The sequence below is a fragment of the Anas platyrhynchos genome, chromosome 1 (assembly GCF_047663525.1).
Source record: "Anas platyrhynchos isolate ZD024472 breed Pekin duck chromosome 1, IASCAAS_PekinDuck_T2T, whole genome shotgun sequence".
Classification (NCBI taxonomy): domain Eukaryota; kingdom Metazoa; phylum Chordata; class Aves; order Anseriformes; family Anatidae; genus Anas; species Anas platyrhynchos.
Window position 1 is genome coordinate 206,620,963 of NC_092587.1, and position 24,789 is coordinate 206,645,751.

General features: G+C 45.1%; 2 protein-coding genes across 2 annotated transcripts in view; one reads left to right on the forward strand and one right to left on the reverse strand.

Annotated features, from left to right (window-relative positions):
• Positions 1 to 2,116: 2,116 nt before the first annotated feature.
• Positions 2,117 to 4,796, forward strand: LOC140001601 (erythroblast NAD(P)(+)--arginine ADP-ribosyltransferase-like; the record flags this gene model as incomplete). The annotated part of the gene is given in 2 exon segments (XM_072033598.1): positions 2,117 to 4,390; positions 4,392 to 4,796. Coding segments are annotated over 2 exon segments (723 nt in total), but the record flags the coding sequence as incomplete, so codon positions are not given.
• A 41-nt stretch (positions 4,797 to 4,837) lies between these two features.
• Positions 4,838 to 24,789, reverse strand: part of LOC140001605 (phosphoenolpyruvate carboxykinase [GTP], mitochondrial-like) — a 79,075-nt gene continuing 59,123 nt past the window's right edge. Inside the window, exons 4-7 of the mRNA XM_072033633.1 lie at positions 6,945 to 7,107; positions 5,107 to 5,325; positions 4,946 to 5,030; positions 4,838 to 4,850 (exon numbers count right to left, since the gene is read on the reverse strand). Of these exons, the coding sequence (XP_071889734.1) occupies positions 4,838 to 4,850; positions 4,946 to 5,030; positions 5,107 to 5,325; positions 6,945 to 7,107 (480 nt within the window). The remainder of the gene's footprint in view (positions 4,851 to 4,945; positions 5,031 to 5,106; positions 5,326 to 6,944; positions 7,108 to 24,789) is intronic.

Consider the following 24,789-nt stretch of genomic DNA (forward strand, 5'->3'; position numbering starts at 1 on the left):
GGAGGGATTGTAATACACAATAAATGTTTGTTCATTGTCTTTTGTATTATAAAAACAAGGAGTTCTGTTTGAGGAGCGGGAGTTGCAAAAGCTTCCTGCTGAAGTAAGGAGCTGTATAATGCTTGGCTAGACACTATGAAAATTCTTTTCCTTAATGTAACAAAAAAGAGAACCCCCTCCCCTTCTCTCCTTCTGCATCTCAGTTGCCTCTTTTGTTCAAAGACCCTGCTGCAAAGCTCATGCAACCATCTCCTGATAAGTTGCTAAAGTGGTGTATCAACATCCTGCCTTCCTGTCTCACGCTGGGCAAACATGACCAAATAAAAAAAGAAGTTGAACCACAACGCTGAGGAAGACTACGGCCTTCATCTTCACGACCACCAGAGGGACAGAGACGACCCCCAGCAACAGTGCGCGCAGTCGCAGAATATACCAGGATGTGCTGCGTAATCCCGGAATTACCAAGATATAAAAAGGGACCCTGGGGGGGGTGAGGTGCGTGCCGATGGCGGAACCAAGACTCTCCGGCCGCCCAGCGCTGTTTTGCTTGCTGTTGCTTACTCCATAAATTCCTTTCTATTCTTAATGCAATGCTCTCTGAAAATTAATTAAGGGGGCAACTTATAACAAATATGATCATTGTAAGCTCCTCTGAAGCACTCTGGTAAAATTTCTTGTTATCTCCACCCCCTGAGCCTCTCAATGGATGCCAAAAGGCTGCCGTGGTTTCACTTTGGTGTCTAACTAAAACCACAACTGCTCTCTCATTGCTCCTCAGAGACAGAGGGGAGGCAGAAAGGATTACCCAAAAGAAAAGGCTAAGGTGTTGAGAGAAGGAAAATTGAAATACAAAAGAAAAAGAAAAAACAAAATAAAAGCCAATCCACACGGAAGCACAGAAAGCAGTTACTCTCTACTGCCCATCAGCAAGCAAGGTCAGCCACATCTTGGGAAGCAGGGCCCCAGTACACATATCCGTTGTCTGGGAGGAAAAACCTCTCTCAATTACTTTCCAATGGTCTTGGGAATCCAGAGAGATCCTGGTCTATTGGAAGATGGCCTGCACCCATGCCCGTGCTGCCAAACCCAGACCCATACCCGTGTTTTGGGGAGGGCTGGCAACCTTGGCACCCATGAATTTGGGATTTCCCATGCCTTCAGCCCTTCTCTGGGCATGAAACCCAATGCAGGGGTTTTGGGGGTCCCTGGTGGGCTGCGTTTTAGGGGCAGTTGCTGTTTCTGGTCTGGGCACACGGTGCAGGAAGGGTTTCTGCTGGAGCAAATGCCACTGCTGTCCCTCGGCACTGGGTGCCCGGTCCAGGCAGCAGGCGGCTCGAGAGGCTCCAGAATCAGTAAGATTATAAAGTAGGTATGTTTATTCAGCGCTGGGTGGCACGGAGGGTAGACCCACCAAAGTCAAGTGCACCCTAATGCGGCAACTTGCCTTGGTTATATGCAGTAGAGAGTTACATACGCATGAGGTTTCCCAATACACCTATACATATGCATAACCCGTCCCCGCTTAGTATTAAAATTAGTTCCAACAAGTCATTTCCATAAACTCCTCCCCTCTGTGCTTGCTTGGTGCCTTCTGGTGGAGGGCGCTGAGGGTCGTGGGGATGAAGTCAGATGTCTTCATCAGGGTTGAACTTTTTACCTCATCTCCTTGCGCATGCTCTCTGAGCCCTTGGTCACAGTCCGAGCCATAATGTTGATTAGATCTGGTTCTTGGGGTCCGAGGGTTCCTGTTATCTCAAGGTCTTGCAAGTTTGCCATTCTTTTTAGCAGTTCTCCTTATCTCTGAGCCCTTGGTCCCAGTCCGAACCATAAGGTTGGTTTGATCTGGTTCTTGGAGTCCCAGGGGCTCCTGTTGTGTGGAGACCCAAGCGCAGCACAGGCACATCGCAAATGTAGCACGTTAAGCAATGAGTGTTGCCTACATATTCATTCTTAATCAATCGCTCTCTAATTTCTAACCCCATGTCTCACCAGGATGAAATCCGCCTCCCCAGGGATTTGTGCTCTGTTTTTCTCCACCTCCGTGGTGTTTATCCTCCTCTAACACCCGGAGCACGCCTCGTGCCAGGGCTGGCGTGGGGGTCCCAGGATGGGACGGTCTGGTCGGCGCAGTACCAGGTCACTGAGGATGCTCACACGACCATACAGACGGTTTTTATTTCTGCTTTGCAGTGACATCAGCGTGTGCTTGGCCACTCTTCTGCTGAAAAAGCACGGAGCGCGTTGGTAGGAGCGAAATATGCGCAGCATTGTTCGGAGGAACACTGCTGAGACGCTCCGAGCCCAGCCCTGACGGGTGCATTTAACCACCTTTACCCCTGCAGTGCGTAAATTTAAACCCCAAACAGGAGCTGTGTGCTATTAGCAAGTCTCTTTTAACTTGCATTTTTTCGTCTATGTTAAAAGAGGACTCTCATTTTGGGGGCACGGGCTGCTATCTGCCATCCCGTAGCTGCGGTTATGCTACGTGGGGGCACTCTGGGTGTCAGAGCAGCTCGGGGAGCAGCACCTTTCCCTGAAAACACACACACAGAGCTGCATTCAGGGAGATAACCATGGAGGATCCCCGACAGCTGAAGGACTGATAATTTTCCTGTTTAAGCAACAGTGACAAAGGTCAAATCCTGCTTTTAATTGTGGCTGGGAAGCTGAGCACTGATAACGTGGGGTGCAGGCAAGGCTGTCCCTGTCTCGTGTGAAAATATTTTATGAGATTCAGGGTGCCATAGAAAGAAACAGCCTGCTTGCTCTGCTGGCAGAAGACTACTCTTCAGAATAATTTAAAGCTGTCATTAAGAGAATAAGAAAAAAAATGTAGCCACGAATGGAAGCATTTGAAATATGAAGTTTAATTTTAAGAGTCTCTCTCACTGCCTTTCCAAAGAGCCACAGAGTTGCTGTAAGAAATGTTCCTGCTTGGCAGGCTTTAGAGAGGCATTTAACATAGGCATTGTCCTTTTTGGGGGAAAATGAAGTTTTTATAGACTGGAGCTGCTGTTGTGCTGGGCTCTGGCCTTTCCTTGAACACAAAACACAAAGGAGCAGAAAAGAGCAGCAAAGATACGAAGAGCAGAAGCTGTGCCTCGTGTCGACTCTCACGTGCAAATTCCCCGAGGGAGCCACCCTCATCGGCTATTCCGAGGTCTGGAAAAATGTGCTGGCATCTGGCTGCTTGGGCCACTGCTTTAACTGGGCATGGGATCACACCAGCACTGCTAAGGACATGTGAGAACAACTCTGCAGAAAGAACTCAGGCTCAGGCAAGGATCTCAGTGAAGTAGCAATTTTATTTGTGGTTGCAATGGCAGGCATCCTGCAAGCAGGAGCACCCAGTAAAAGTTTATCCTAACCTCACATTCCCTAAGAACTGACACCTGATTTCTCCCGTTTCCTCATGGGCTGAGAACTACAGGCTCACAGCCTACTCGACTCTCTTCTATGCCATACATGTACAATTTTATTTGACCAACTGTTAAGCTGCCCCTTGCCACGAGTCCCGCTGCTGCTGCCCACAGGTGCCCTTGCAGCCCCGGACCCCCCTGTACTCACAGCACCATCCCCTCGTGCACGGCCCCATCCAGGTGCAGATTCTCGATGAAGGAGATGTTTGGGACCAGGTTAGTTTTCTACTGCAAATAAAAAACCATTTTCTTTGTAGCATGTTTTACTGCAAGAACACAAGTTTTTATCTCACATTCCTTTTTTTCTCTCCCCTGTTTTTTTTGCCCACACCTGCCCTTTTCCCTCCATGCCTGCCCTCCTTCCCACTACCCCTCTCCCTTTCCCATAAACGACAACAAAAGGGACCAGGGAGCGTCCCCACCCCAGCGGTGGCACTGTTTGAAGTGGTGCCAGAACCACTGACACGGTGCCCACAGGTGGCCTCAACGCCCCACGGAAGGGCTGCATATAAGTAACCCATGGGACGCGGGCAGGGGTTGAAAAACACCACCAAGTGGAGCAGAGGTAACAACTCGCTGCAGCTCCAGGGCTGCTGGGACCGGGCCGGGGGGGACCTGGGGGTCTGCAGCCGGGCACCGGGGTCCTTCTGCGCATGGAGCAGCTCACCCTGGGCTGGGTGCTGCTGGCCAGCACCATGTTTGGCACCGCAGCCACTGGCAGCAGGCGAGATGTCCGTGCTATCACAAGGAAGGTGATGGACATGGCCTGGGACTCCTTTGATGACCAGTACCAGGACTGCAGAACTGGGATGGAGGAGAAGCTGAAAACGGTGAACAGCCCTGAGTTCCAAAACAAGACCTATGCAGACACCTGGAGAAGAGCAGCCAAGCACTGGCAGAATCAGTGGGGCAACTCCAACCGCCCGCAGGTGCTGCCGCAGGAGCAGGCGGTGGCCGTGCTGGCGTACACTGACAGGGGGACACCTGTACAAGCAGCTCAACGCAGCTGTGCGTGAGGGTGGGCGCTCCCGTGAGCACTACCTGCAACACTTCCCCTTCAAGACGCTGCATTTCCTCCTGATCGAGGCTGTGCACACCCTATGGAAGGCCCAGAACACGGAATGCTACAACGTCTACCGCGGTGTCCTTGGCATCTGCTTTACGGCCCAGCTCAACCAGACCGTCCACTTCGTCCAGTTCGCCTCTGCCTCCTTCAAGAATAATACTGCCCAGAAATTTGGCAATGACACCTTATTCTTTGTGAACACCTGCTACGGTGTCTCCATCAGGAGCTTCTCCTTCTCCCAGGACCAGGACGAAGTCCTCATCCCACCCTTTGAGGTCTTCAATGTCACCAAAGTCATCCATTACATAGACAGAACCCACATCCATCTCCACTTGCATTCCATGAACAGCACCTACAACTGTGCACTGGTGAATAGTACGGACAGCCAGCAGGGTGGGTGCCCCCGGGAGATGGCTGGGGACAGGGCACAGCCCTGGGCAGGCGCCACCGTGCTCCCCACGCTCCTCCAGCCATGGCTGCAGAGGAACACTGGTGGGCCGGCGTGCAGAAGCAGGAGTTGGGGTGGGCGCAGGGTTGAGTATCTCCTAAATTCTGGGGCGAAAAACGCCATAAATGGGACAGAAAATGATCCATTATGCAAAATGGGTGGGTGGGGCTTACCGGGGGACCACAGTTGGCCCAACCAGGAGGTGAGGGTGACGCCGGAGGGCAGGGATTGGTCGAGGCCCTCCCAGTAGACGCCGCTGTCACTGGTGTGGCCGACGTTGGTGAAGATGGTGTTGCAGGCGATGGTGGCCATGGCGTTGGGGTTGGTCTTGGCTGAGGTCCCCGGGGCCACCCCGAAAAAGCCGCGTTCGGTGTTGATGGCCCGGAGGTGACCTGCAGAGGGCGCGGGGGAACATGGTAGGAGAAAAATGACGAAAAGGACAAAAAAAAATTAAAAAAAAAGAAAAGAAGCGAAAAAATGGGGTGTTTGGGAAGAGGACGGCCAAGAAGAAGCAAAAAAATGTGGTATTTGTGAAGGAGATGACCCAAAAACCCAAGAATTCATGGTTGTCGTGAAGAGGACGACCAAGAAGACCCAAAATATGGAGATCCGCCAATTTTAGGACATCAAAGATGGAACTTTTGGGGTTTTTGAGGTCCAAAAACCCAAATTTTTGTGGTCTTCATGAATACAACAACCAAGAAGACCCAAAAAGCCATGGTCTTCTTGAAGAGGACAACCAAGAAGACCCAAAAAACCATGGTCTTCATGAAAAAGATGACCCCAAAACCCAACCAGCCATGTTCATCATGAAGAAGAAGACCCCAAAAACCTAAAACTCCATGGTTGTCATGAAGAGGACAACCAAGAATACCCAAAAATCCATGGTCTTCATGAAGAAGATGACCCAAAAACCCCAAAACCCATGGTTGTCGTGAAGAAGAAGACCAAGAAGACCCAAAACAACATGGTCTTTGTGAAGAAGATGACCCAAAAACCCAAAAATTCATGATCGTTGTGAAGAGGACGGCCAAGAAGACCCAAAAATCCATGGTCATCATGAAGAGAACGTCCAAGAAGAACGAAAATATGGAGATCCACCAACTTTAGGACATCAAAGCTGGAACTTTTGGGGTTTTTGAGGTCCAAAAACCCAAATACCTATATTTTTCCTGAAGAAAACCACCAAGAAGTCCCAAAAACCCAACCATCCATGGTCATCATGAAGAGGACGTCCAAGAAAATCCCAAAAAACATGATTTTCATGAAGAGGACGTCCAAGAAGAACCAAAATATGGAGATCCACCAACATCAAGACACCGAAGATGGAACTTTTGGGGTTTCGGAGGTCCAAAACCCCAAATATCTGTGGTCTTCATGAAGAAGATGACCAAGAAGACCCCAAAACCCATGGTCTTCATGAAGAAGACCACCAAGAAGACCCCAAAACCCAACCATCCATGGTCATCATGAAGACGATGACCAAGAAGAACCAAAATATGGAGATCCACCAACATCACAACATCAAAAATGGAAATTTTGGGGTTTCTGAGGTCCGAAAACCCAAATTTTTGTGGTCTTCATGAAAAAAAAAAAACACCAAGAAGACCCCAAAACCCACCCACCCATGGTCATAATGAAGAGGATGACCAAGAAGACCCCAAAAAAAAATGATCTTCATGAAGAAGACCAAGAAGAACGAAAATATGGAGATCCACCAAGTTGGGGACATCAAAAATGGAAATTTTGGGGTTTTGAGGTCCAAAAACCCAAATATCTATATTTTTCATTAAGAAAAAAACACCCAAAAGACCCCAAAACCCAACCACTCATGGTCATCATGAAGAGGACGTCCAAGAAGAACCAAAATATGGAAATCCACCAACTTTAGGACATCAAAGCTGGAACTTTTGGGGTTTTTGAGGTCCAAAATCCCAAATATCTCTATTTTTCCTGAAGAAAACCACCCAAAAAAACCCCAAACCCACCCCACTCCAGAAGAAGACCCCACCTTCGGCGTCAAACTTCATCCAGGCGATGTCGTCGCCCACACAGTGGATGCGCCAGCCGGGTAGGGCCGGGGTCATCATGGCCAAGTTGGTCTTGCCGCAGGCGCTGGGGAAGGCGGCAGACATATAACGCTTCCGGCCGCTGGGGGAGGTCACCCCCAAAATCTGTGGGGTGGGGTGGGGTGGGGTGGAGAAGGTGGCCACCACCGTGGGGGGCACCCCAAAGAACCCCAAAGGCACCAGGAACGGCCCCAAAGCCAACCCCAGAAGCCAAATCCGCTCAAAACGGCCTCAAAGCCTCCCAAAACGGCCCCAAACCAACAAGAAATGGCCCCAAATCCACCACCAGAACCCCAAATCCACCAGAAATGGCCCCAAGTCCACCAGAAACGGCACCAAATCCACCAGAAACGTCCCCAAATCCACCCCCCAGAACCCCAAATCCACCAGAAATGGCCCCAAATCCACCCCCCAGAAAGCCCAAATCCACCAGAAATGGCCCCAAATCCACCCCCCATAAGCCCAAATCCACCAGAAATGGCCCCAAAGCCACCCCCCAGAAAGCCCAAATCCACCAGAAATGGCCCCAAATCCACCAGAAACAGCCCCAAATCCACCAGAAATGGCCCCAAATCCACACCCCAGAACTCCAAAGCCACCCACAATGGTCCTAAAGCCACCCAAAACGGCCCCAAAGCCACCCCAGAAGCCCAAATCCACCAGAAACAGCCCCAAATCCACCAGATAAGGCCCCAAAGCCACACCCAGAACCCCAAATCTACCAGAAACGGCCCCAAATCCACTCCCCAGAACCCCAAATTCACCAGAAATGGCCCCAAATCCACCAGAAACGGTCCCAAATCCACCAGAAAAGGCCCCAAATACACCCGCAGAAGCGCAAAGCCACCAGAAAAGGTCCCAAATCCACCCAAAACAGCCCCAAAGCCACCCCCAGAACCCCAAATCCACCAAAAACGACCCCAAATCCATGCCCAGAAGCCCAAAGCCACCCAAAATGGCCCCAAATCCACCCCCAGAAGCCCAAATCCACCAGAAACAGTCCCAAATCCACCAGAAACCTACCGCAACCACCCCCAGAACCCCAAATCCACCAGAAACCTCCCCAAATCCACCAGAAATGGCCTCAAATCCATCCCCAGAAGCCCAAAGCCACCAGAAATGGCCCCAAAGACACCCAAAACGGTCCCAAACCCACCCCCAGAAGCACAAAGCCAACAGAAATGGTCCCAAAGACACCCAAAACGGCCTCAAAGCCACCCAAAACGGCCCCAAACTCAACAGAAACATCCCCAAAGCCACCCCCAGAAGCCCAAATCCACCAGAAATGGCATCAAATCCACCCCCAGAACCCCAAAGCCACCCAAAACGGCCCCAAATCCACTCCCCAGAACCCCAAATCCACCAGAAACAGCCCCAAATCCACTCCCCAGAACCCCAAATCCACCAGAAATGGCCCCAAATCCACCCCCAGAAGCACAAAGCCACCAGAAATGGCCCCAAATCCACCCAAAACAGCCCCAAATCCACCAGAAACGGTCCCAAATCCACTCCCCAGAACCCCAAATCCACCAGAAACAGCCCCAAAGCCACCCAAAACGGACCCAAATCCAGCAGAAATGGTCCCAAATCCACCCCCCAGAACACAAAAGCCACCCGAAACGGCCCCAAATACGCCAGAAACCTCCCCAAATCCACCAGAAACAGCACCAAATCCACTCCCAGAACCCCAAATCCACCAGAAATGACCGCAAAAATGTCAAAAACGCCCCCAAAAAGAAAGGAATCACTCCCAAAACTGGAAGAAAATCCCCAAAAAGCATGGATCCAACCCCAAAACCACCCTAAACTCACCTGATCTTCTAAAAAAACCCACAACCCACTCCCAACCACCATAAAACCCAAAGGAAAGCCAACAAAACCCAACAGAGACCCCAAAACACATCAAAAAAAAAAAAAAAAAAAAAAAAGAACTAGGTATGAAGAAAAAAACAAAAACAAAAACCATGAATATCCCCCCAAAACCACCCTAAACTCACCTGATCTTCTCCAAATCCCACATTTCAATCCCATTCACCATAATGAACAACAAGAACACAACGAAACACAATGAAGACCGCAAAACACCTCAAAACCACCCCAAAATCAACCCAGATCCAAAAAAAAAAAAAAAATCAAAATGAAATGATTTCACCCCCCAAAAAACTTAAAACCTACCTGATGTTCTCCAAAACCCAGAATTTACCCTTTTTCACCATGATGAACAACAAGAACCAAACAAAACCCAAAGGAGACCACAAAACACGTCAAAAACACCTCAAAAAAGAACGGGATAAGAAGAAAAAAAAAACAACAACAAAAAACTATGAATTTCCCCCGAAAACCACCCTAAACTCAACTGATCTTCTCCAAAACCCACAATCCACTCCCATTTACCTTAAAGAACAACGATAACTCAACAAAACCCAACGGAGACCCCAAAACATGTCAAAAACACCCCAAAAGTGAACTGGATCAGAAGAAAAAACGTGATTTAACCCCCCAAAAAACCTTAAAACTACCTGATGTTCTCCTAAATGTACAATCCACTCCCAACCACCATAAAACCCAATGGAAACCCAACAAAACACAACAGAGACCCCAAAACACGTCAAAAACACCCCAAAAAAGAACGGGATCAGAAGAAAAAAACCAAAAAACTATGAATTTCCCCCCAAAACTACCCTAAACTCGCCTGATCTTCTCCAAAACCCACAATCCACTCCCATTTACCGTAAAGACCAACGAGAACCCAACAAAACCCAACGGAGACCCCAAAACACGTCAAAAACACCCCAAAAAAGAACAGGATCACCACCAAAAACGAAAGAAAAACCCCAAAGCCATAGAAGCACCCCAAAAGTCCCCCTAAACCTACCTAATGTTTTCTAAAACCCACAATTTACCCTTTTTCACCATGATGAACAACAAGAACCCAATGAAACCCAAGGGAGACCCCAAAACACGTCAAAAACACCCCAAATAAGAACGGGATCAGAGGAAAAAAACCAAAAAACTATAAATTTTCCCCCCAAAACCACCCTAAACTCACCTGATCTTCTCCAAAACCCACAATCCACTCCCATTTACCATAAAGACAAACGATAACCCAACAAAACCCAACGGAGACCCCAAAACACGTCAAAAACACCCCAAAAAAGAACAGGATCACCACCAAAAACGAAAGAAAATGCCAAATACCATGAATCCACCCCAAAAGTCCCCCTAAACCTACCTGAAGTTCTCCAAAACCCACAATTTACCCTTTTCCACCATGACGACCACGGAAAAACCAACGAAACCCAACGGAGACCCCAAAACACGTCAAAAACACCCCAAATAAGAACGGGATCAAAAGAAAAAAAACCAAAAAACTATGAATTTCCCCCCAAAACTACGCTAAACTCACCTGATCTTCTCCAAAACCCACAATCCACTCCCATTTACCGTAAAGACCAACGAGAACCCAACAAAACCCAACGGAGACCCCAAAACACGTCAAAAACACCCCAAACAAGAACAGGATTACCACCAAAACCGAAAAAAAAACCCCAAAGCCATAGAACCACCCCAAAAGTCCCCCTAAACCTACCTAATGTTCTCTAAAACCCACAATTTACACTTTTTCACCATGATGACCACGGAAAAACCAATGAAACCCAACGGAGACCGCAAAACGTGTCAAAAACACCCCAAAAAAGAACAGGATCAGAAGAAAAAAAAAACAAAAAACTATGAATTTCCCCCCAAAATTACCCTAAACTCACCTGATCTTCTCCAAAACCCACAATCCACTCCCATTTACCTTAAAGACCAACGAGAACCCAACAAAACCGAACAGAGACCCCAAAACACCTCAAAGATCCCCAAAAAAGAACGGGACCACGCCAAAAAAAAAAACAGAAGAAAACCCCCAAAACCATGAATCTACCCCAAAAGTCCCCATTAACCTCTCTGATGTTCTCCAAAACCCGCAATTTACACTTTTTCACCATGGAGAACAACAAGAACCCAACTAAAACCCAACGGAGACCCCAAAACACGTCAAAAACACCCCAAAAAAGAACAGGATCACCACCAAAAACGAAAGAAAACGCCAAATACAATGAATCCACCCCAAAAGTCCCCCTAAACCTACATGAAGTTCTCCAAAACCCGCAATTTACACTTTTCCACCACGATGACCACGGAAAACCCAATGAAACGTGATATAACCCCCAAAAAAACCTTAAACCTACCTGATGTTCTCCTAAATGTACAATCCACTCCCAACCACCATAAAACCCTATGGAAACCCAAAAAAAACCAACGGACACCCCAAAACACGTCAAAAACACCCCAAAAAAGAACAGGATTACCACCAAAACCGAAAAAGAACCCCAAAGCCATAGAACCACCCCAAAAGTCCCCCTAAACCTACCTAATGTTCTCTAAAACCCACAATTTACATTTTTTCACCATGATGAACAACAAGAACCCAACTAAAACCCAAGGGAGACTCCAAAACACGTCAAATCCACCCCAAATAAGAATGGGATCAGAGGAAAAAAAGCAAAAAACTATAAATTTTCCCCCCAAAACCACCCTAAACTCACCTGATCTTCTCCAAAAGCCACAATCCACTCCCATTTACCTTAACGACAAACGATAACCCAACAAAACCCAACGGAGACCCCAAAACACGTCAAAAACACCCCAAAAAAGAACAGGATCACCCCCAAAAAACAGAAGAAAACCCCAAATACCATGAATCCACCCCAAAAGTCCCCCTAAACCTACCTGAAGTTCTCCAAAACCCACAATTTACCATTTTCCACCATGATGACCACGGAAAAACCAATGAAACCCAACGGAGACCCCAAAACATGTCAAAAACACCCCAAAAAAGAACAGGATCAGAAGAAAAAAAAACAAAAAACTATGAATTTCCCCCCAAAACTACCCTAAACTCACCTGATCTTCTCCAAAACCCACAATCCACTCCCATTTACCTTAAAGACCAACGAGAACCCAACAAAACCCAACAGAGACCCCAAAAACCCTCAAAAATCCCCAAAAAAGAACGGGACCACCCCAAAAAAAAAAAACAGAAGAAAACCCCCAAAACCATGAATCTACCCCAAAAGTCCCCATTAACCTCTCTGATGTTCTCCAAAACCCGCAATTTACACTTTTTCACCATGGAGAACAACAAGAACCCAACTAAAACCCAATGGAGACCCCAAAACACGTCAAAAACACCCCAAAAAAGAACGGGATCAGAAGAAAAAAATACCAAAAAACTATGAATTTCCCCCCAAAACCACCCTAAACTCACCTGATCTTCTCCAAAACCCACAATCCACTCCCATTTACCTTAAAGAACAACGATAACTCAACAAAACCCAACGGAGACCCCAAAACATGTCAAAAACACCCCAAAAGTGAACTGGATCAGAAGAAAAAACGTGATTTAACCCCCAAAAAAACCTTAAACCTACCTGATGTTCTCCTAAATGTACAATCCACTCCCAACCACCATAAAACCCAATGGAAACCCAACAAAACAGAACAGAGACCCCAAAACACGTCAAAAACACCCCAAAAAAGAATGGGATCAGAAGAAAAAAAACAAAAAACTATGAATTTCCCCCCAAAACTACCCTAAACTCGCCTGATCTTCTCCAAAACCCACAATCCACTCCCATTTACCGTAAAGACCAACGAGAACCCAACAAAACCCAACGGAGACCCCAAAACACGTCAAAAACACCCCAAAAAAGAACAGGATCACCACCAAAAACGAAAGAAAATGCCAAATACCATGAATCCACCCCAAAAGTCCCCCTAAACCTACCTGAAGTTCTCCAAAACCCGCAATTTACACTTTTCCACCATGATGAACATCAAGAACCCAACTAAAACCCAACGGAGACCCCAAAACACGTCAAAAACACACCAAAAAAGAACAGGATCACCACCAAAAACGAAAGAAAAACCCCAAAGCCATAGATCCAATCCAAAAGTCCCCCTAAACCTACCGGATGTTTTCCAAAACCCACAATTTATCCTTTTTCAACATGATGAAAAACAAGAACCCAACTAAAACCCAACGGAGACCCCAAAACACGTCAAAAACATCCCAAAAAATAACGGGACCACCCCAAAAAGAGAAGAAAAACCTAAGACACAAAAGAAATCCCCCAAAACCATAGATTCACCCCCCAAAAAACCTTAAACTCACCTGATGTTCTCCAAAACCCACAACTTACACTTTTCCAACACGATGACCACAGAAAACCCAACAAAACCCAACGGAGACCCCAAAACACCTCAAAAATCCCCCAAAAAGAACGGGACCACCCCAAAAAAAACAGAAGAAAACCCCCAAAACCATGAATCTACCCCAAAAGTTCCCATTAACCTCTCTGATGTTCTCCAAAACCCGCAATTTACACTTTTTCACCATGGAGAACAACAAGAACCCAACTAAAACCCAACGGAGACCCCAAAACACGTCAAAAACACCCCAAAAAAGAACAGGATCACCACCAAAAATGAAAGAAAACGCCAAATACAATGAATCCACCCCAAAAGTCCCCCTAAACCTACATGAAGTTCTCCAAAACCCGCAATTTACACTTTTCCACCACGATGACCACGGAAAACCCAATGAAACGTGATATAACCCCCAAAAAAACCTTAAACCTACCTGATGTTCTCCTAAATGTACAATCCACTCCCAACCACCATAAAACCCTATGGAAACCCAAAAAAAACCAACGGACACCCCAAAACACGTCAAAAACACCCCAAAAAAGAACAGGATTACCACCAAAACCGAAAAAGAACCCCAAAGCCATAGAACCACCCCAAAAGTCCCCCTAAACCTACCTAATGTTCTCTAAAACCCACAATTTACATTTTTTCACCATGATGAACAACAAGAACCCAACTAAAACCCAAGGGAGACTCCAAAACACGTCAAATCCACCCCAAATAAGAATGGGATCAGAGGAAAAAAAGCAAAAAACTATAAATTTCCCCCCCAAAACCACCCTAAACTCACCTGATCTTCTCCAAAAGCCACAATCCACTCCCATTTACCTTAACGACAAACGATAACCCAACAAAACCCAACGGAGACCCCAAAACACGTCAAAAACACCCCAAAAAAGAACAGGATCACCCCCAAAAAACAGAAGAAAACCCCAAATACCATGAATCCACCCCAAAAGTCCCCCTAAACCTACCTGAAGTTCTCCAAAACGACAATTTACCATTTTCCACCATGATGACCACGGAAAAACCAATGAAACCCAACGGAGACCCCAAAACATGTCAAAAACACCCCAAAAAAGAACAGGATCAGAAGAAAAAAAAAACAAAAAACTATGAATTTCCCCCCAAAACTACCCTAAACTCACCTGATCTTCTCCAAAACCCACAATCCACTCCCATTTACCTTAAAGACCAACGAGAACCCAACAAAACCCAACAGAGACCCCAAAAACCCTCAAAAATCCCCAAAAAAGAACGGGACCACCCCAAAAAAAAAAACAGAAGAAAACCCCCAAAACCATGAATCTACCCCAAAAGTCCCCATTAACCTCTCTGATGTTCTCCAAAACCCGCAATTTACACTTTTTCACCATGGAGAACAACAAGAACCCAACTAAAACCCAACGGAGACCCCAAAACACGTCAAAAACACCCCAAAAAAGAACGGGATCAGAAGAAAAAAAACCCAAAAAACTCTGAATTTCCCCCCAAAACCACCCTAAACTCACCTGATCTTCTCCAAAACCCACAATCCACTCCCATTTACCTTAAAGAACAACGAGAACCCAACAAAACCCAACGGAGACCCCAAAACATGTCAAAAACACCCCAAAAGTGAACTGGATCAGAAGAAAAAACGTGATTTAACCCCCCAAAAAACCTTAAACCTACCTGATGTTCTCCTAAATGTACAATCCACTCCCAACCACCATAAAACCCAATGGAAACCTAACAAAACACAACGGAGACCCCAAAACACGTCAAAAACACCCCAAAAAAGAACGGGATCAGAAGAAAAAAAACCAAAAAACTATGAATTTCCCCCCAAAACTACCCTAAACTCACCTGATCTTCTCCAAAACCCACAATCCACTCCCATTTACCGTAAAGACCAACGAGAACCCAACAAAACCCAACGGAGACCCCAAAACACCTCAAAAATCCCCAAAAAAGAACGGGACCACCCCAAAAAAAAACAGAAGAAAACCCCCAAAACCATGAATCTACCCCAAAAGTCCCCATTAACCTATCTGATGTTCTCCAAAACCCGCAATTTACACTTTTTCACCATGGAGAACAACAAGAACCCAACTAAAACCCAACGGAGACCCCAAAACACGTCAAAAACACCCCAAAAAAGAACAGGATCACCCCCAAAAAACAGAAGAAAACCCCAAATACCATGAATCCACCCCAAAAGTCCCCCTAAACCTATTTGAAGTTCTCCAAAACCCACACTTTACCCTTTTCCACCATGATGACCACGGAAAACCCAATGAAACCCAACGGAGACCCCAAAACACGTCAAACACACCCCAAAAAAGAACGGGATCAGAAGAAAAAAAGCAAAAAACTATGAATTTCCCCCCAAAACTACCCTAAACTCACCTGATCTCCTCCAAAACCCACAATCCACTCCCATTTACCTTAAAAAACAACGATAACTCAACAAAACCCAATAGAGACCCCAAAACATGTCAAAAACACCACAAAAGTGAACTGGATCAGAAGAAAAAACGTGATTTAACGACCAAAAAAACCTTAAACCTACCTGATGTTCTCCTAAATGTACAATCCACTCCCAACCACCATAAAACCCAATGGAAACCCAAAAAAACCCAACGGAGACCCCAAAACACGTCAAAAACACCCCAAAAAAGAACAGGATCACCACCAAAAACGAAAGAAAACCCCCAAAGCCATAGATCCACCCCAAAAGACCCCCTAAACCTACCTGATGTTCTCCAAAACCCACAATTTACACTTTTCCACCATGATGAACATCAAGAACCCAACTAAAATCCAACAAAGACCCCAAAATACGTCAAAAACACCCCAAACAAGAACAGGATCACCCCAAAAAATGAAGGAAAACCCCAAATACAACGAATCCACCCCAAAAGTCCCCCTAAACCTATTTGAAGTTCTCCAAAACCCACACTTTACCCTTTTCCACCATGATGACCATGGAAAACCCAATGAAACCCAACGGAGACCCCAAAACACGTCAAAAACACCCCAAAAAAGAACGGGATCAGAAGAAAAAAAAACAAAAAACTATGAATTTCCCCCCAAAACTACCCTAAACTCACCTGATCTTCTCCAAAACCCACAATCCACTCACATTTACCGTAAAGACCAACGAGAACCCAACAAAACCCAACGGAGACCCCAAAACACCTCAAAAATCCCCAAAAAAGAACGGGACCTCCCCAAAAAAAACAGAAGAAAACCCCCCAAACCATGAATCTACCCCAAAAGTCCCCCTAAACCTACCTGAAGTTCTCCAAAACCCGCAATTTACACTTTTTCACCATGGAGAACAACAAGAACCCAAATAAAACCCAATGGAGACCCCAAAACACGTCAAAAACACCCCAAAAAAGAACAGGATCACCACCAAAAACGAAAGAAAAACCCCAAAGCCATAGATCCAATCCAAAAGTCCCCCTAAACCTACCGGATGTTCTCCAAAACCCACACTTTACCCTTTTTCACCATGGTGAACAACAAGAACCCAAATAAAACCCAATGGAGACCCCAAAACACGTCAAAAACACCCCAAAAAAGAACAGGATCACCACCAAAAATTAAAGAAAACGCCAAATACCATGAATCCACCCCAAAAGTCCCCCTAAACCTACCTGAAGTTCTCCAAAGCCCACACTTTACCCTTTTCCACCATGATGACCACGGAAAAACCAACGAAACCCAACGGAGACCCCAAAACACGTCAAAAACACCCCAGAAAAGAACAGGATCACCACCAAAAATGAAAGAAAAACCCCAAAGCCATAGATCCACCCAAAAAGTCTCCCTAAACGTACCTGAAGTTCTCCAAAACCCGCAATTTACACTTTTCCAACACGATGAACACGGAAAACCCAATGAAACCCAACGGAGACCCCAAAACACGTCAAAAACACCCCAAAAAAGAACAGGATCACCACCAAAACCGAAAGAAAAACCCCAAAGCCATAGATCCACCCCAAAAGTCCCCCTAAACCTACCTAATGTTTTCCAAAACCCACAATTTACCCTTTTTCACCATGATGAACAACAAGAACCCAATGAAACCAAACAAAGACTCCAAAACACGTCAAAAACACCCCAAACAAGAACAGGATCACCCCCAAAAATCAGAAGAAAACCCCAAATACCATGAATCCACCCCAAAAGTCCCCCTAAACCTATTTGAAGTTCTCCAAAACCCACAATTTACCCTTTTCCACCATGATGGCCACGGAAAAACCAACGAAACCCAACGGAGACCACAAAACACGTCAAACACACCCCAAAAAAGAACGGGATCAGAAGAAAAAAAAAACAAAAAACTATGAATTTCCCCCCAAAACTACCCTAAACTCACCTGATCTTCTCCGAAACCCACAATCCACTCCCATTTACCTTAAAGACCAACGAGAACCCAACAAAACCCAACGGAGACCCCAAAACACCTCAAAAATCCCCAAAAAAGAACGGGACCACCCCAAAAAAAAACAGAAGAAAACCCCCAAAACCATGAATCTACCCCAAAAGTCCCCCTAAACCTACCTGAAGTTCTCCAAAACCCGCAATTTACACTTTTTCACCATGGAGAACAACAAGAACCCAACTAAAACCCAACGGAGACCCCAAAACACGTCAAAAACACCCCAAAAAAGAACAGGATCACCACCAAAAACGAAAGAAAAACCCCAAAGCCATAGATCCAATCCAAAAGTCCCCCTAAACCTACCGGATGTTCTCCAAAACCCACACTTTACCCTTTTTCACCATGGTGAACAACAAGAACCCAAATAAAACCCAATGGAGACCCCAAAACACGTCAAAAACACCCCAAAAAAGAACAGGATCACCACCAAAAATGAAAGAAAACGCCAAATACCATGAATCCACCCCAAAAGTCCCCCTAAACCTACCTGAAGTTCTCCAAAGCCCACACTTTACCCTTTTCCACCATGATGACCACGGAAAAACCAACGAAACCCAACGGAGACCCCAAAACACGTCAAAAACACCCCAGAAAAGAACAGGATCACCACCAAAAATGAAAGAAAAACCCCAAAGCCATAGATCCACCCAAAAAGTCTCCCTAAACGTACCTGAAGTTCTCCAAAACCCGAAATTTACCCTTTTCCACCACGATGAACACGGAAAACCCAATGAAACCCAACGGAGACCCCAAAACACGTCAAAAACACCCCAAAAAAGAACAGGATCACCACCAAAACCGAAAGAAAAACCCCAAAGCCATAGATCCACCCCAAAAGTCCCCCTAAACCTACCTAATGTTTTCCAAAACCCACAATTTACCCTTTTTCACCATGATGAACAACAAGAACCCAATGAAACCCAACGGAGACTCCAAAACACGTCAAAAACACCCCAAAAAAGAACAGGATCACCACCAAAACCGAAAGAAAAACCCCAAAGCCATAGATCCACCCCAAAAGTCCCCCTAAACCTACCTAATGTTTTCCAAAACCCACAATTTACCCTTTTTCACCATGATGAACAACAAGAACCCAATGAAACCAAACAAAGACTCCAAAACACGTCAAAAACACCCCAAACAAGAACAGGATAACCCCCAAAAATCAGAAGAAAACCCCAAATACCATGAATCCACCCCAAAAGTCCCCCTAAACCTATTTGAAGTTCTCCAAAACCCACAATTTACCCTTTTCCACCATGATGGCCACGGAAAAACCAACGAAACCCAACGGAGACCCCAAAACACGTCAAACACACCCCAAAAAAGAACGGGATCAGAAGAAAAAAAAAACAAAAAACTATGAATTTCCCCCCAAAACTACCCTAAACTCACCTGATCTTCTCCGAAACCCACAATCCACTCCCATTTACCTTAAAGACCAACGAGAACCCAACAAAACCCAACGGAGACCCCAAAACACCTCAAAAATCCCCAAAAAAGAACGGGACCACCCCAAAAAAAAACAGAAGAAAACCCCCAAAACCATGAATCTACCCCAAAAGTCCCCATTAACCTATCTGATGTTCTCCAAAACCCGCAATTTATCCTTTTTCACCATGGAGAACAACAAGAACCCAACAAAACCCAACGGAGACCCCAAAACACGTCAAAAACACCCCAAAAAAGAACAGGATCACCACCAAAACCGAAAGAAAAACCCCAAAGCCATAGATCCACCCCAAAAGTCCCCCTAAACCTACCTAATGTTTTCTAAAAACCACAATTTACCCTTTTCCTCCACGATGGCCATGGAAAAAACAACGAAACCCAACGGAGACCCCAAAACACGTCAAAAACACCCCAAAAAAGAACAGGATCACCACCAAAAACGAAAGAAAACACCCAAAGCCATAGATCCAATCCAAAAGTCCCCCTAAACCTACCGGATGTTCTCCAAAACCCACACTTTACCCTTTTTCAACATGGTGTACAACAAGAACCCAACTAAAACCCAATGGAGACCCCAAAACACGTCAAAAACACCCCAAAAAAGAACAGGATCACCACCAAAAATGAAAGAAAACGCCAAATACCATGAATCCACCCCAAAAGTCCCTCTAAACCTACCTGAAGTTCTCCAAAACCCACAATTTACCCTTTTCCACCACGATGACCATGGAAAAAACAACAAAACCCAACGGAGACCCCAAAACACGTCAAAAACACCCCGAAAAAAAACGGGATCAGAGGAAAAAAACCAAAAAACTATGAATTTCCCCCCAAAACCACCCTAAACTCACCTGATCTTCTCCAAAACCCACAATCCACTCCCATTTACCTTAAAGAACAACGATAACTCAACAAAACCCAACGGAGACCCCAAAACATGTCAAAAACACCCCAAAAGTGAACTGGATCAGAAGAAAAAACGTGATTTAACCCCCCAAAAAACCTTAAACCTACCTGATGTTCTCCTAAATGCACAATCCACTCCCAACCACCATAAAACCCAATGGAAACCCAACAAAACAGAACAGAGACCCCAAAACATGTCAAAAACACCCCAAAAAAGAATGGGATCAGAAGAAAAAAACCAAAAAACTATGAATTTCCCCCCAAAACTACCCTAAACTCGCCTGATCTTCTCCAAAACCCACAATCCACTCCCATTTACCGTAAAGACCAACGAGAACCCAACAAAACCCAACGGAGACCCCAAAACACGTCAAAAACACCCCAAAAAAGAACAGGATCACCACCAAAAACGAAAGAAAACCCCCAAAGACATAGATCCACCCCAAAAGACCCCCTAAACCTACCTGATGTTCTCCAAAACCCACAATTTACACTTTTCCACCATGATGAACATCAAGAACCCAACTAAAACCCAACGGAGACCCCAAAACACGTCAAAAACACCCCAAACAAGAACAGGATCACCCCCAAAAAACAGAAGAAAACCCCAAATACCATGAATCCACCCCAAAAGTCCCCCTAAACCTATTTGAAGTTCTCCAAAACCCACACTTTACCCTTTTCCACCATGATGACCACGGAAAACCCAATGAAACCCAACGGAGACCCCAAAACACGTCAAACACACCCCAAAAAAGAACGGGATCAGAAGTAAAAAAGCAAAAAACTATGAATTTCCCCCCAAAACTACCCTAAACTCACCTGATCTCCTCCAAAACCCACAATCCACTCCCATTTACCTTAAGGACCAATGAGAACCCAACAAAACCCAACAGAGACCCCAAAACACCTGAAAAAAAAAAACAAAAAAGGAAGGGACCACCCCCAAAAAAAAAAAACAGAAGAAAAAAACCCAAAATAATGAATCTACCCCAAAAGTCCCCCTTAACCTACCTGATGTTCTCCAAAACCCACAATTTACACTTTTCCACCATGATGAACAACAAGAACCAAACTAAAACCCAACGGAGACCCCAAAACACGTCAAAAACACACCAAATAAGAACGGAATCAGAGGAAAAAAACCAAAAAAACTATGAATTTCCCCCCAAAACCACCCTAAACTCACCTGATCTTCTCCGAAACCCACAATCCACTCCCATTTACCTTAAAAAACAACGATAACTCAACAAAACCCAATGGAGACCCCAAAACATGTCAAAAACACCCCAAAAGTGAACTGGATCAGAAGAAAAAACGTGATTTAACGACCAAAAAAACCTTAAACCTACCTGATGTTCTCCTAAATGTACAATCCACTCCCAACCACCATAAAACCCAATGGAAACACAAAAAAACCCAAAGGAGACCCCAAAACACGTCAAAAACACCCCAAAAAAGAACAGGATCACCACCAAAAACGAAAGAAAACCCCCAAAGCCATAGATCCAATCCAAAAGTCCCCCTAAACCTACCGGATGTTCTCCAAAACCCACACTTTACCCTTTTTCAACATGGTGTACAACAAGAACCCAACTAAAACCCAATGGAGACCCCAAAACACGTCAAAAACACCCCAAAAAAGAACAGGATCACCACCAAAAATGAAAGAAAACGCCAAATACCATGAATCCACCCCAAAAGTCCCCCTAAACCTACCTGAAGTTCTCCAAAATCCAAAATTTACCCTTTTCCACCACGATGACCATGGAAAAAACAACAAAACCCAACGGAGACCCCAAAACACGTCAAAAACACCCCGAAAAAAAACGGGATCAGAGGAAAAAAACCAAAAAACTATGAATTTCCCCCCAAAACCACCCTAAACTCACCTGATCTTCTCCAAAACCCACAATCCACTCCCATTTACCTTAAAGAACAACGATAACTCAACAAAACCCAACGGAGACCCCAAAACATGTCAAAAACACCCCAAAAGTGAACTGGATCAGAAGAAAAAACGTGATTTAACCCCCAAAAAAACCTTAAACCTACCTGATGTTCTCCTAAATGCACAATCCACTCCCAACCACCATAAAACCCAATGGAAACCCAACAAAACAGAACAGAGACCCCAAAACACGTCAAAAACACCCCAAAAAAGAATGGGATCAGAAGAAAAAAAACAAAAAACTATGAATTTCCCCCCAAAACTACCCTAAACTCGCCTGATCTTCTCCAAAACCCACAATCCACTCCCATTTACCGTAAAGACCAACGAGAACCCAACAAAACCCAACGGAGACCCCAAAACACGTCAAAAACACCCCAAAAAAGAACAGGATCACCACCAAAAACGAAAGAAAACCCCCAAAGCCATAGATCCACCCCAAAAGACCCCCTAAACCTACCTGATGTTCTCCAAAACCCACAATTTACACTTTTCCACCATGATGAACATCAAGAACCCAACTAAAACCCAACGGAGACCCCAAAACACGTCAAAAACACCCCAAACAAGAACAGGATCACCCCCAAAAAACAGAAGAAAACCCCAAATACCATGAATCCACCCCAAAAGTCCCCCTAAACCTATTTGAAGTTCTCCAAAACCCACACTTTACCCTTTTCCACCATGATGACCACGGAAAACCCAATGAAACCCAACGGAGACCCCAAAACACGTCAAACACACCCCAAAAAAGAACGGGATCAGAAGAAAAAAAGCAAAAAACTATGAATTTCCCCCCAAAACTACCCTAAACTCACCTGATCTCCTCCAAAACCCACAATCCACTCCCATTTACCTTAAGGACCAATGAGAACCCAACAAAACCCAACAGAGACCCCAAAACACCTGAAAAAAAAAACAAAAAAGGAAGGGACCACCCCAAAAAAAAAAAAAAAAACAGAAGAAAAAAACCCAAAATAATGAATCTACCCCAAAAGTCCCCCTTAACCTACCTGATGTTCTCCAAAACCCACAATTTACACTTTTCCACCATGATGAACAACAAGAACCAAACTAAAACCCAACGGAGACCCCAAAACACGTCAAAAACACCCCAAAAAAGAACAGGATCACCACCAAAAATGAAAGAAAACGCCAAATACCATGAATCCACCCCAAAAGTCCCCCTAAACCTACCGGATGTTCTCCAAAACCCGCAATTTACCCTTTTCGACCACGATGGCCATGGAATAAACAACAAAACCCAACGGAGACCCCAAAACACGTCAAAAACACCCCAAAAAAAACGGGATCAGAGGAAAAAAACCAAAAAACTATGAATTTCCCCCCAAAACCACCCTAAACTCACCTGATCTTCTCCAAAACCCACAATCCACTCCCATTTACCTTAAAGAACAACGATAACTCAAGAAAACCCAACGGAGACCCCAAAACATGTCAAAAACACCCCAAAAGTGAACTGGATCAGAAGAAAAAACGTGATTTAACCCCAAAAAAAACCTTAAACCTACCTGATGTTCTCCTAAATGTACAATCCACTCCCAACCACCATAAAACCCAATGGAAACCCAACAAAACAGAACAGAGACCCCAAAACACGTCAAAAACACCCCAAAAAAGAATGGGATCAGAAGAAAAAAAACAAAAAACTATGAATTTCCCCCCAAAACTACCCTAAACTCGCCTGATCTTCTCCAAAACCCACAATCCACTCCCATTTACCGTAAAGACCAACGAGAACCCAACAAAACCCAACGGAGACCCCAAAACACGTCAAAAACACCCCAAAAAAGAACAGGATCACCACCAAAAACGAAAGAAAACCCCCAAAGCCATAGATCCACCCCAAAAGACCCCCTAAACCTACCTGATGTTCTCCAAAACCCACAATTTACACTTTTCCACCATGATGAACATCAAGAACCCAACTAAAACCCAACGGAGACCCCAAAACACGTCAAAAACACCCCAAACAAGAACAGGATCACCCCCAAAAAACAGAAGAAAACCCCAAATACCATGAATCCACCCCAAAAGTCCCCCTAAACCTATTTGAAGTTCTCCAAAACCCACACTTTACCCTTTTCCACCATGATGACCACGGAAAACCCAATGAAACCCAACGGAGACCCCAAAACACGTCAAACACACCCCAAAAAAGAACGGGATCAGAAGAAAAAAAGCAAAAAACTATGAATTTCCCCCCAAAACTACCCTAAACTCACCTGATCTCCTCCAAAACCCACAATCCACTCCCATTTACCTTAAGGACCAATGAGAACCCAACAAAACCCAACAGAGACCCCAAAACACCTGAAAAAAAAAACAAAAAAGGAAGGGACCACCCCAAAAAAAAAAAAAAAAACAGAAGAAAAAAACCCAAAATAATGAATCTACCCCAAAAGTCCCCCTTAACCTACCTGATGTTCTCCAAAACCCACAATTTACACTTTTCCACCATGATGAACAACAAGAACCAAACTAAAACCCAACGGAGACCCCAAAACACGTCAAAAACACCCCAAAAAAGAACAGGATCACCACCAAAAATGAAAGAAAACGCCAAATACCATGAATCCACCCCAAAAGTCCCCCTAAACCTACCTGAAGTTCTCCAAAACCCACAATTTACCCTTTTCCACCACGATGACCATGGAAAAAACAACAAAACCCAACGGAGACCCCAAAACACGTCAAAAACACCCCCAAAAAAACGGGATCAGAGGAAAAAAAACAAAAAACTATGAATTTCCCCCCAAAACCA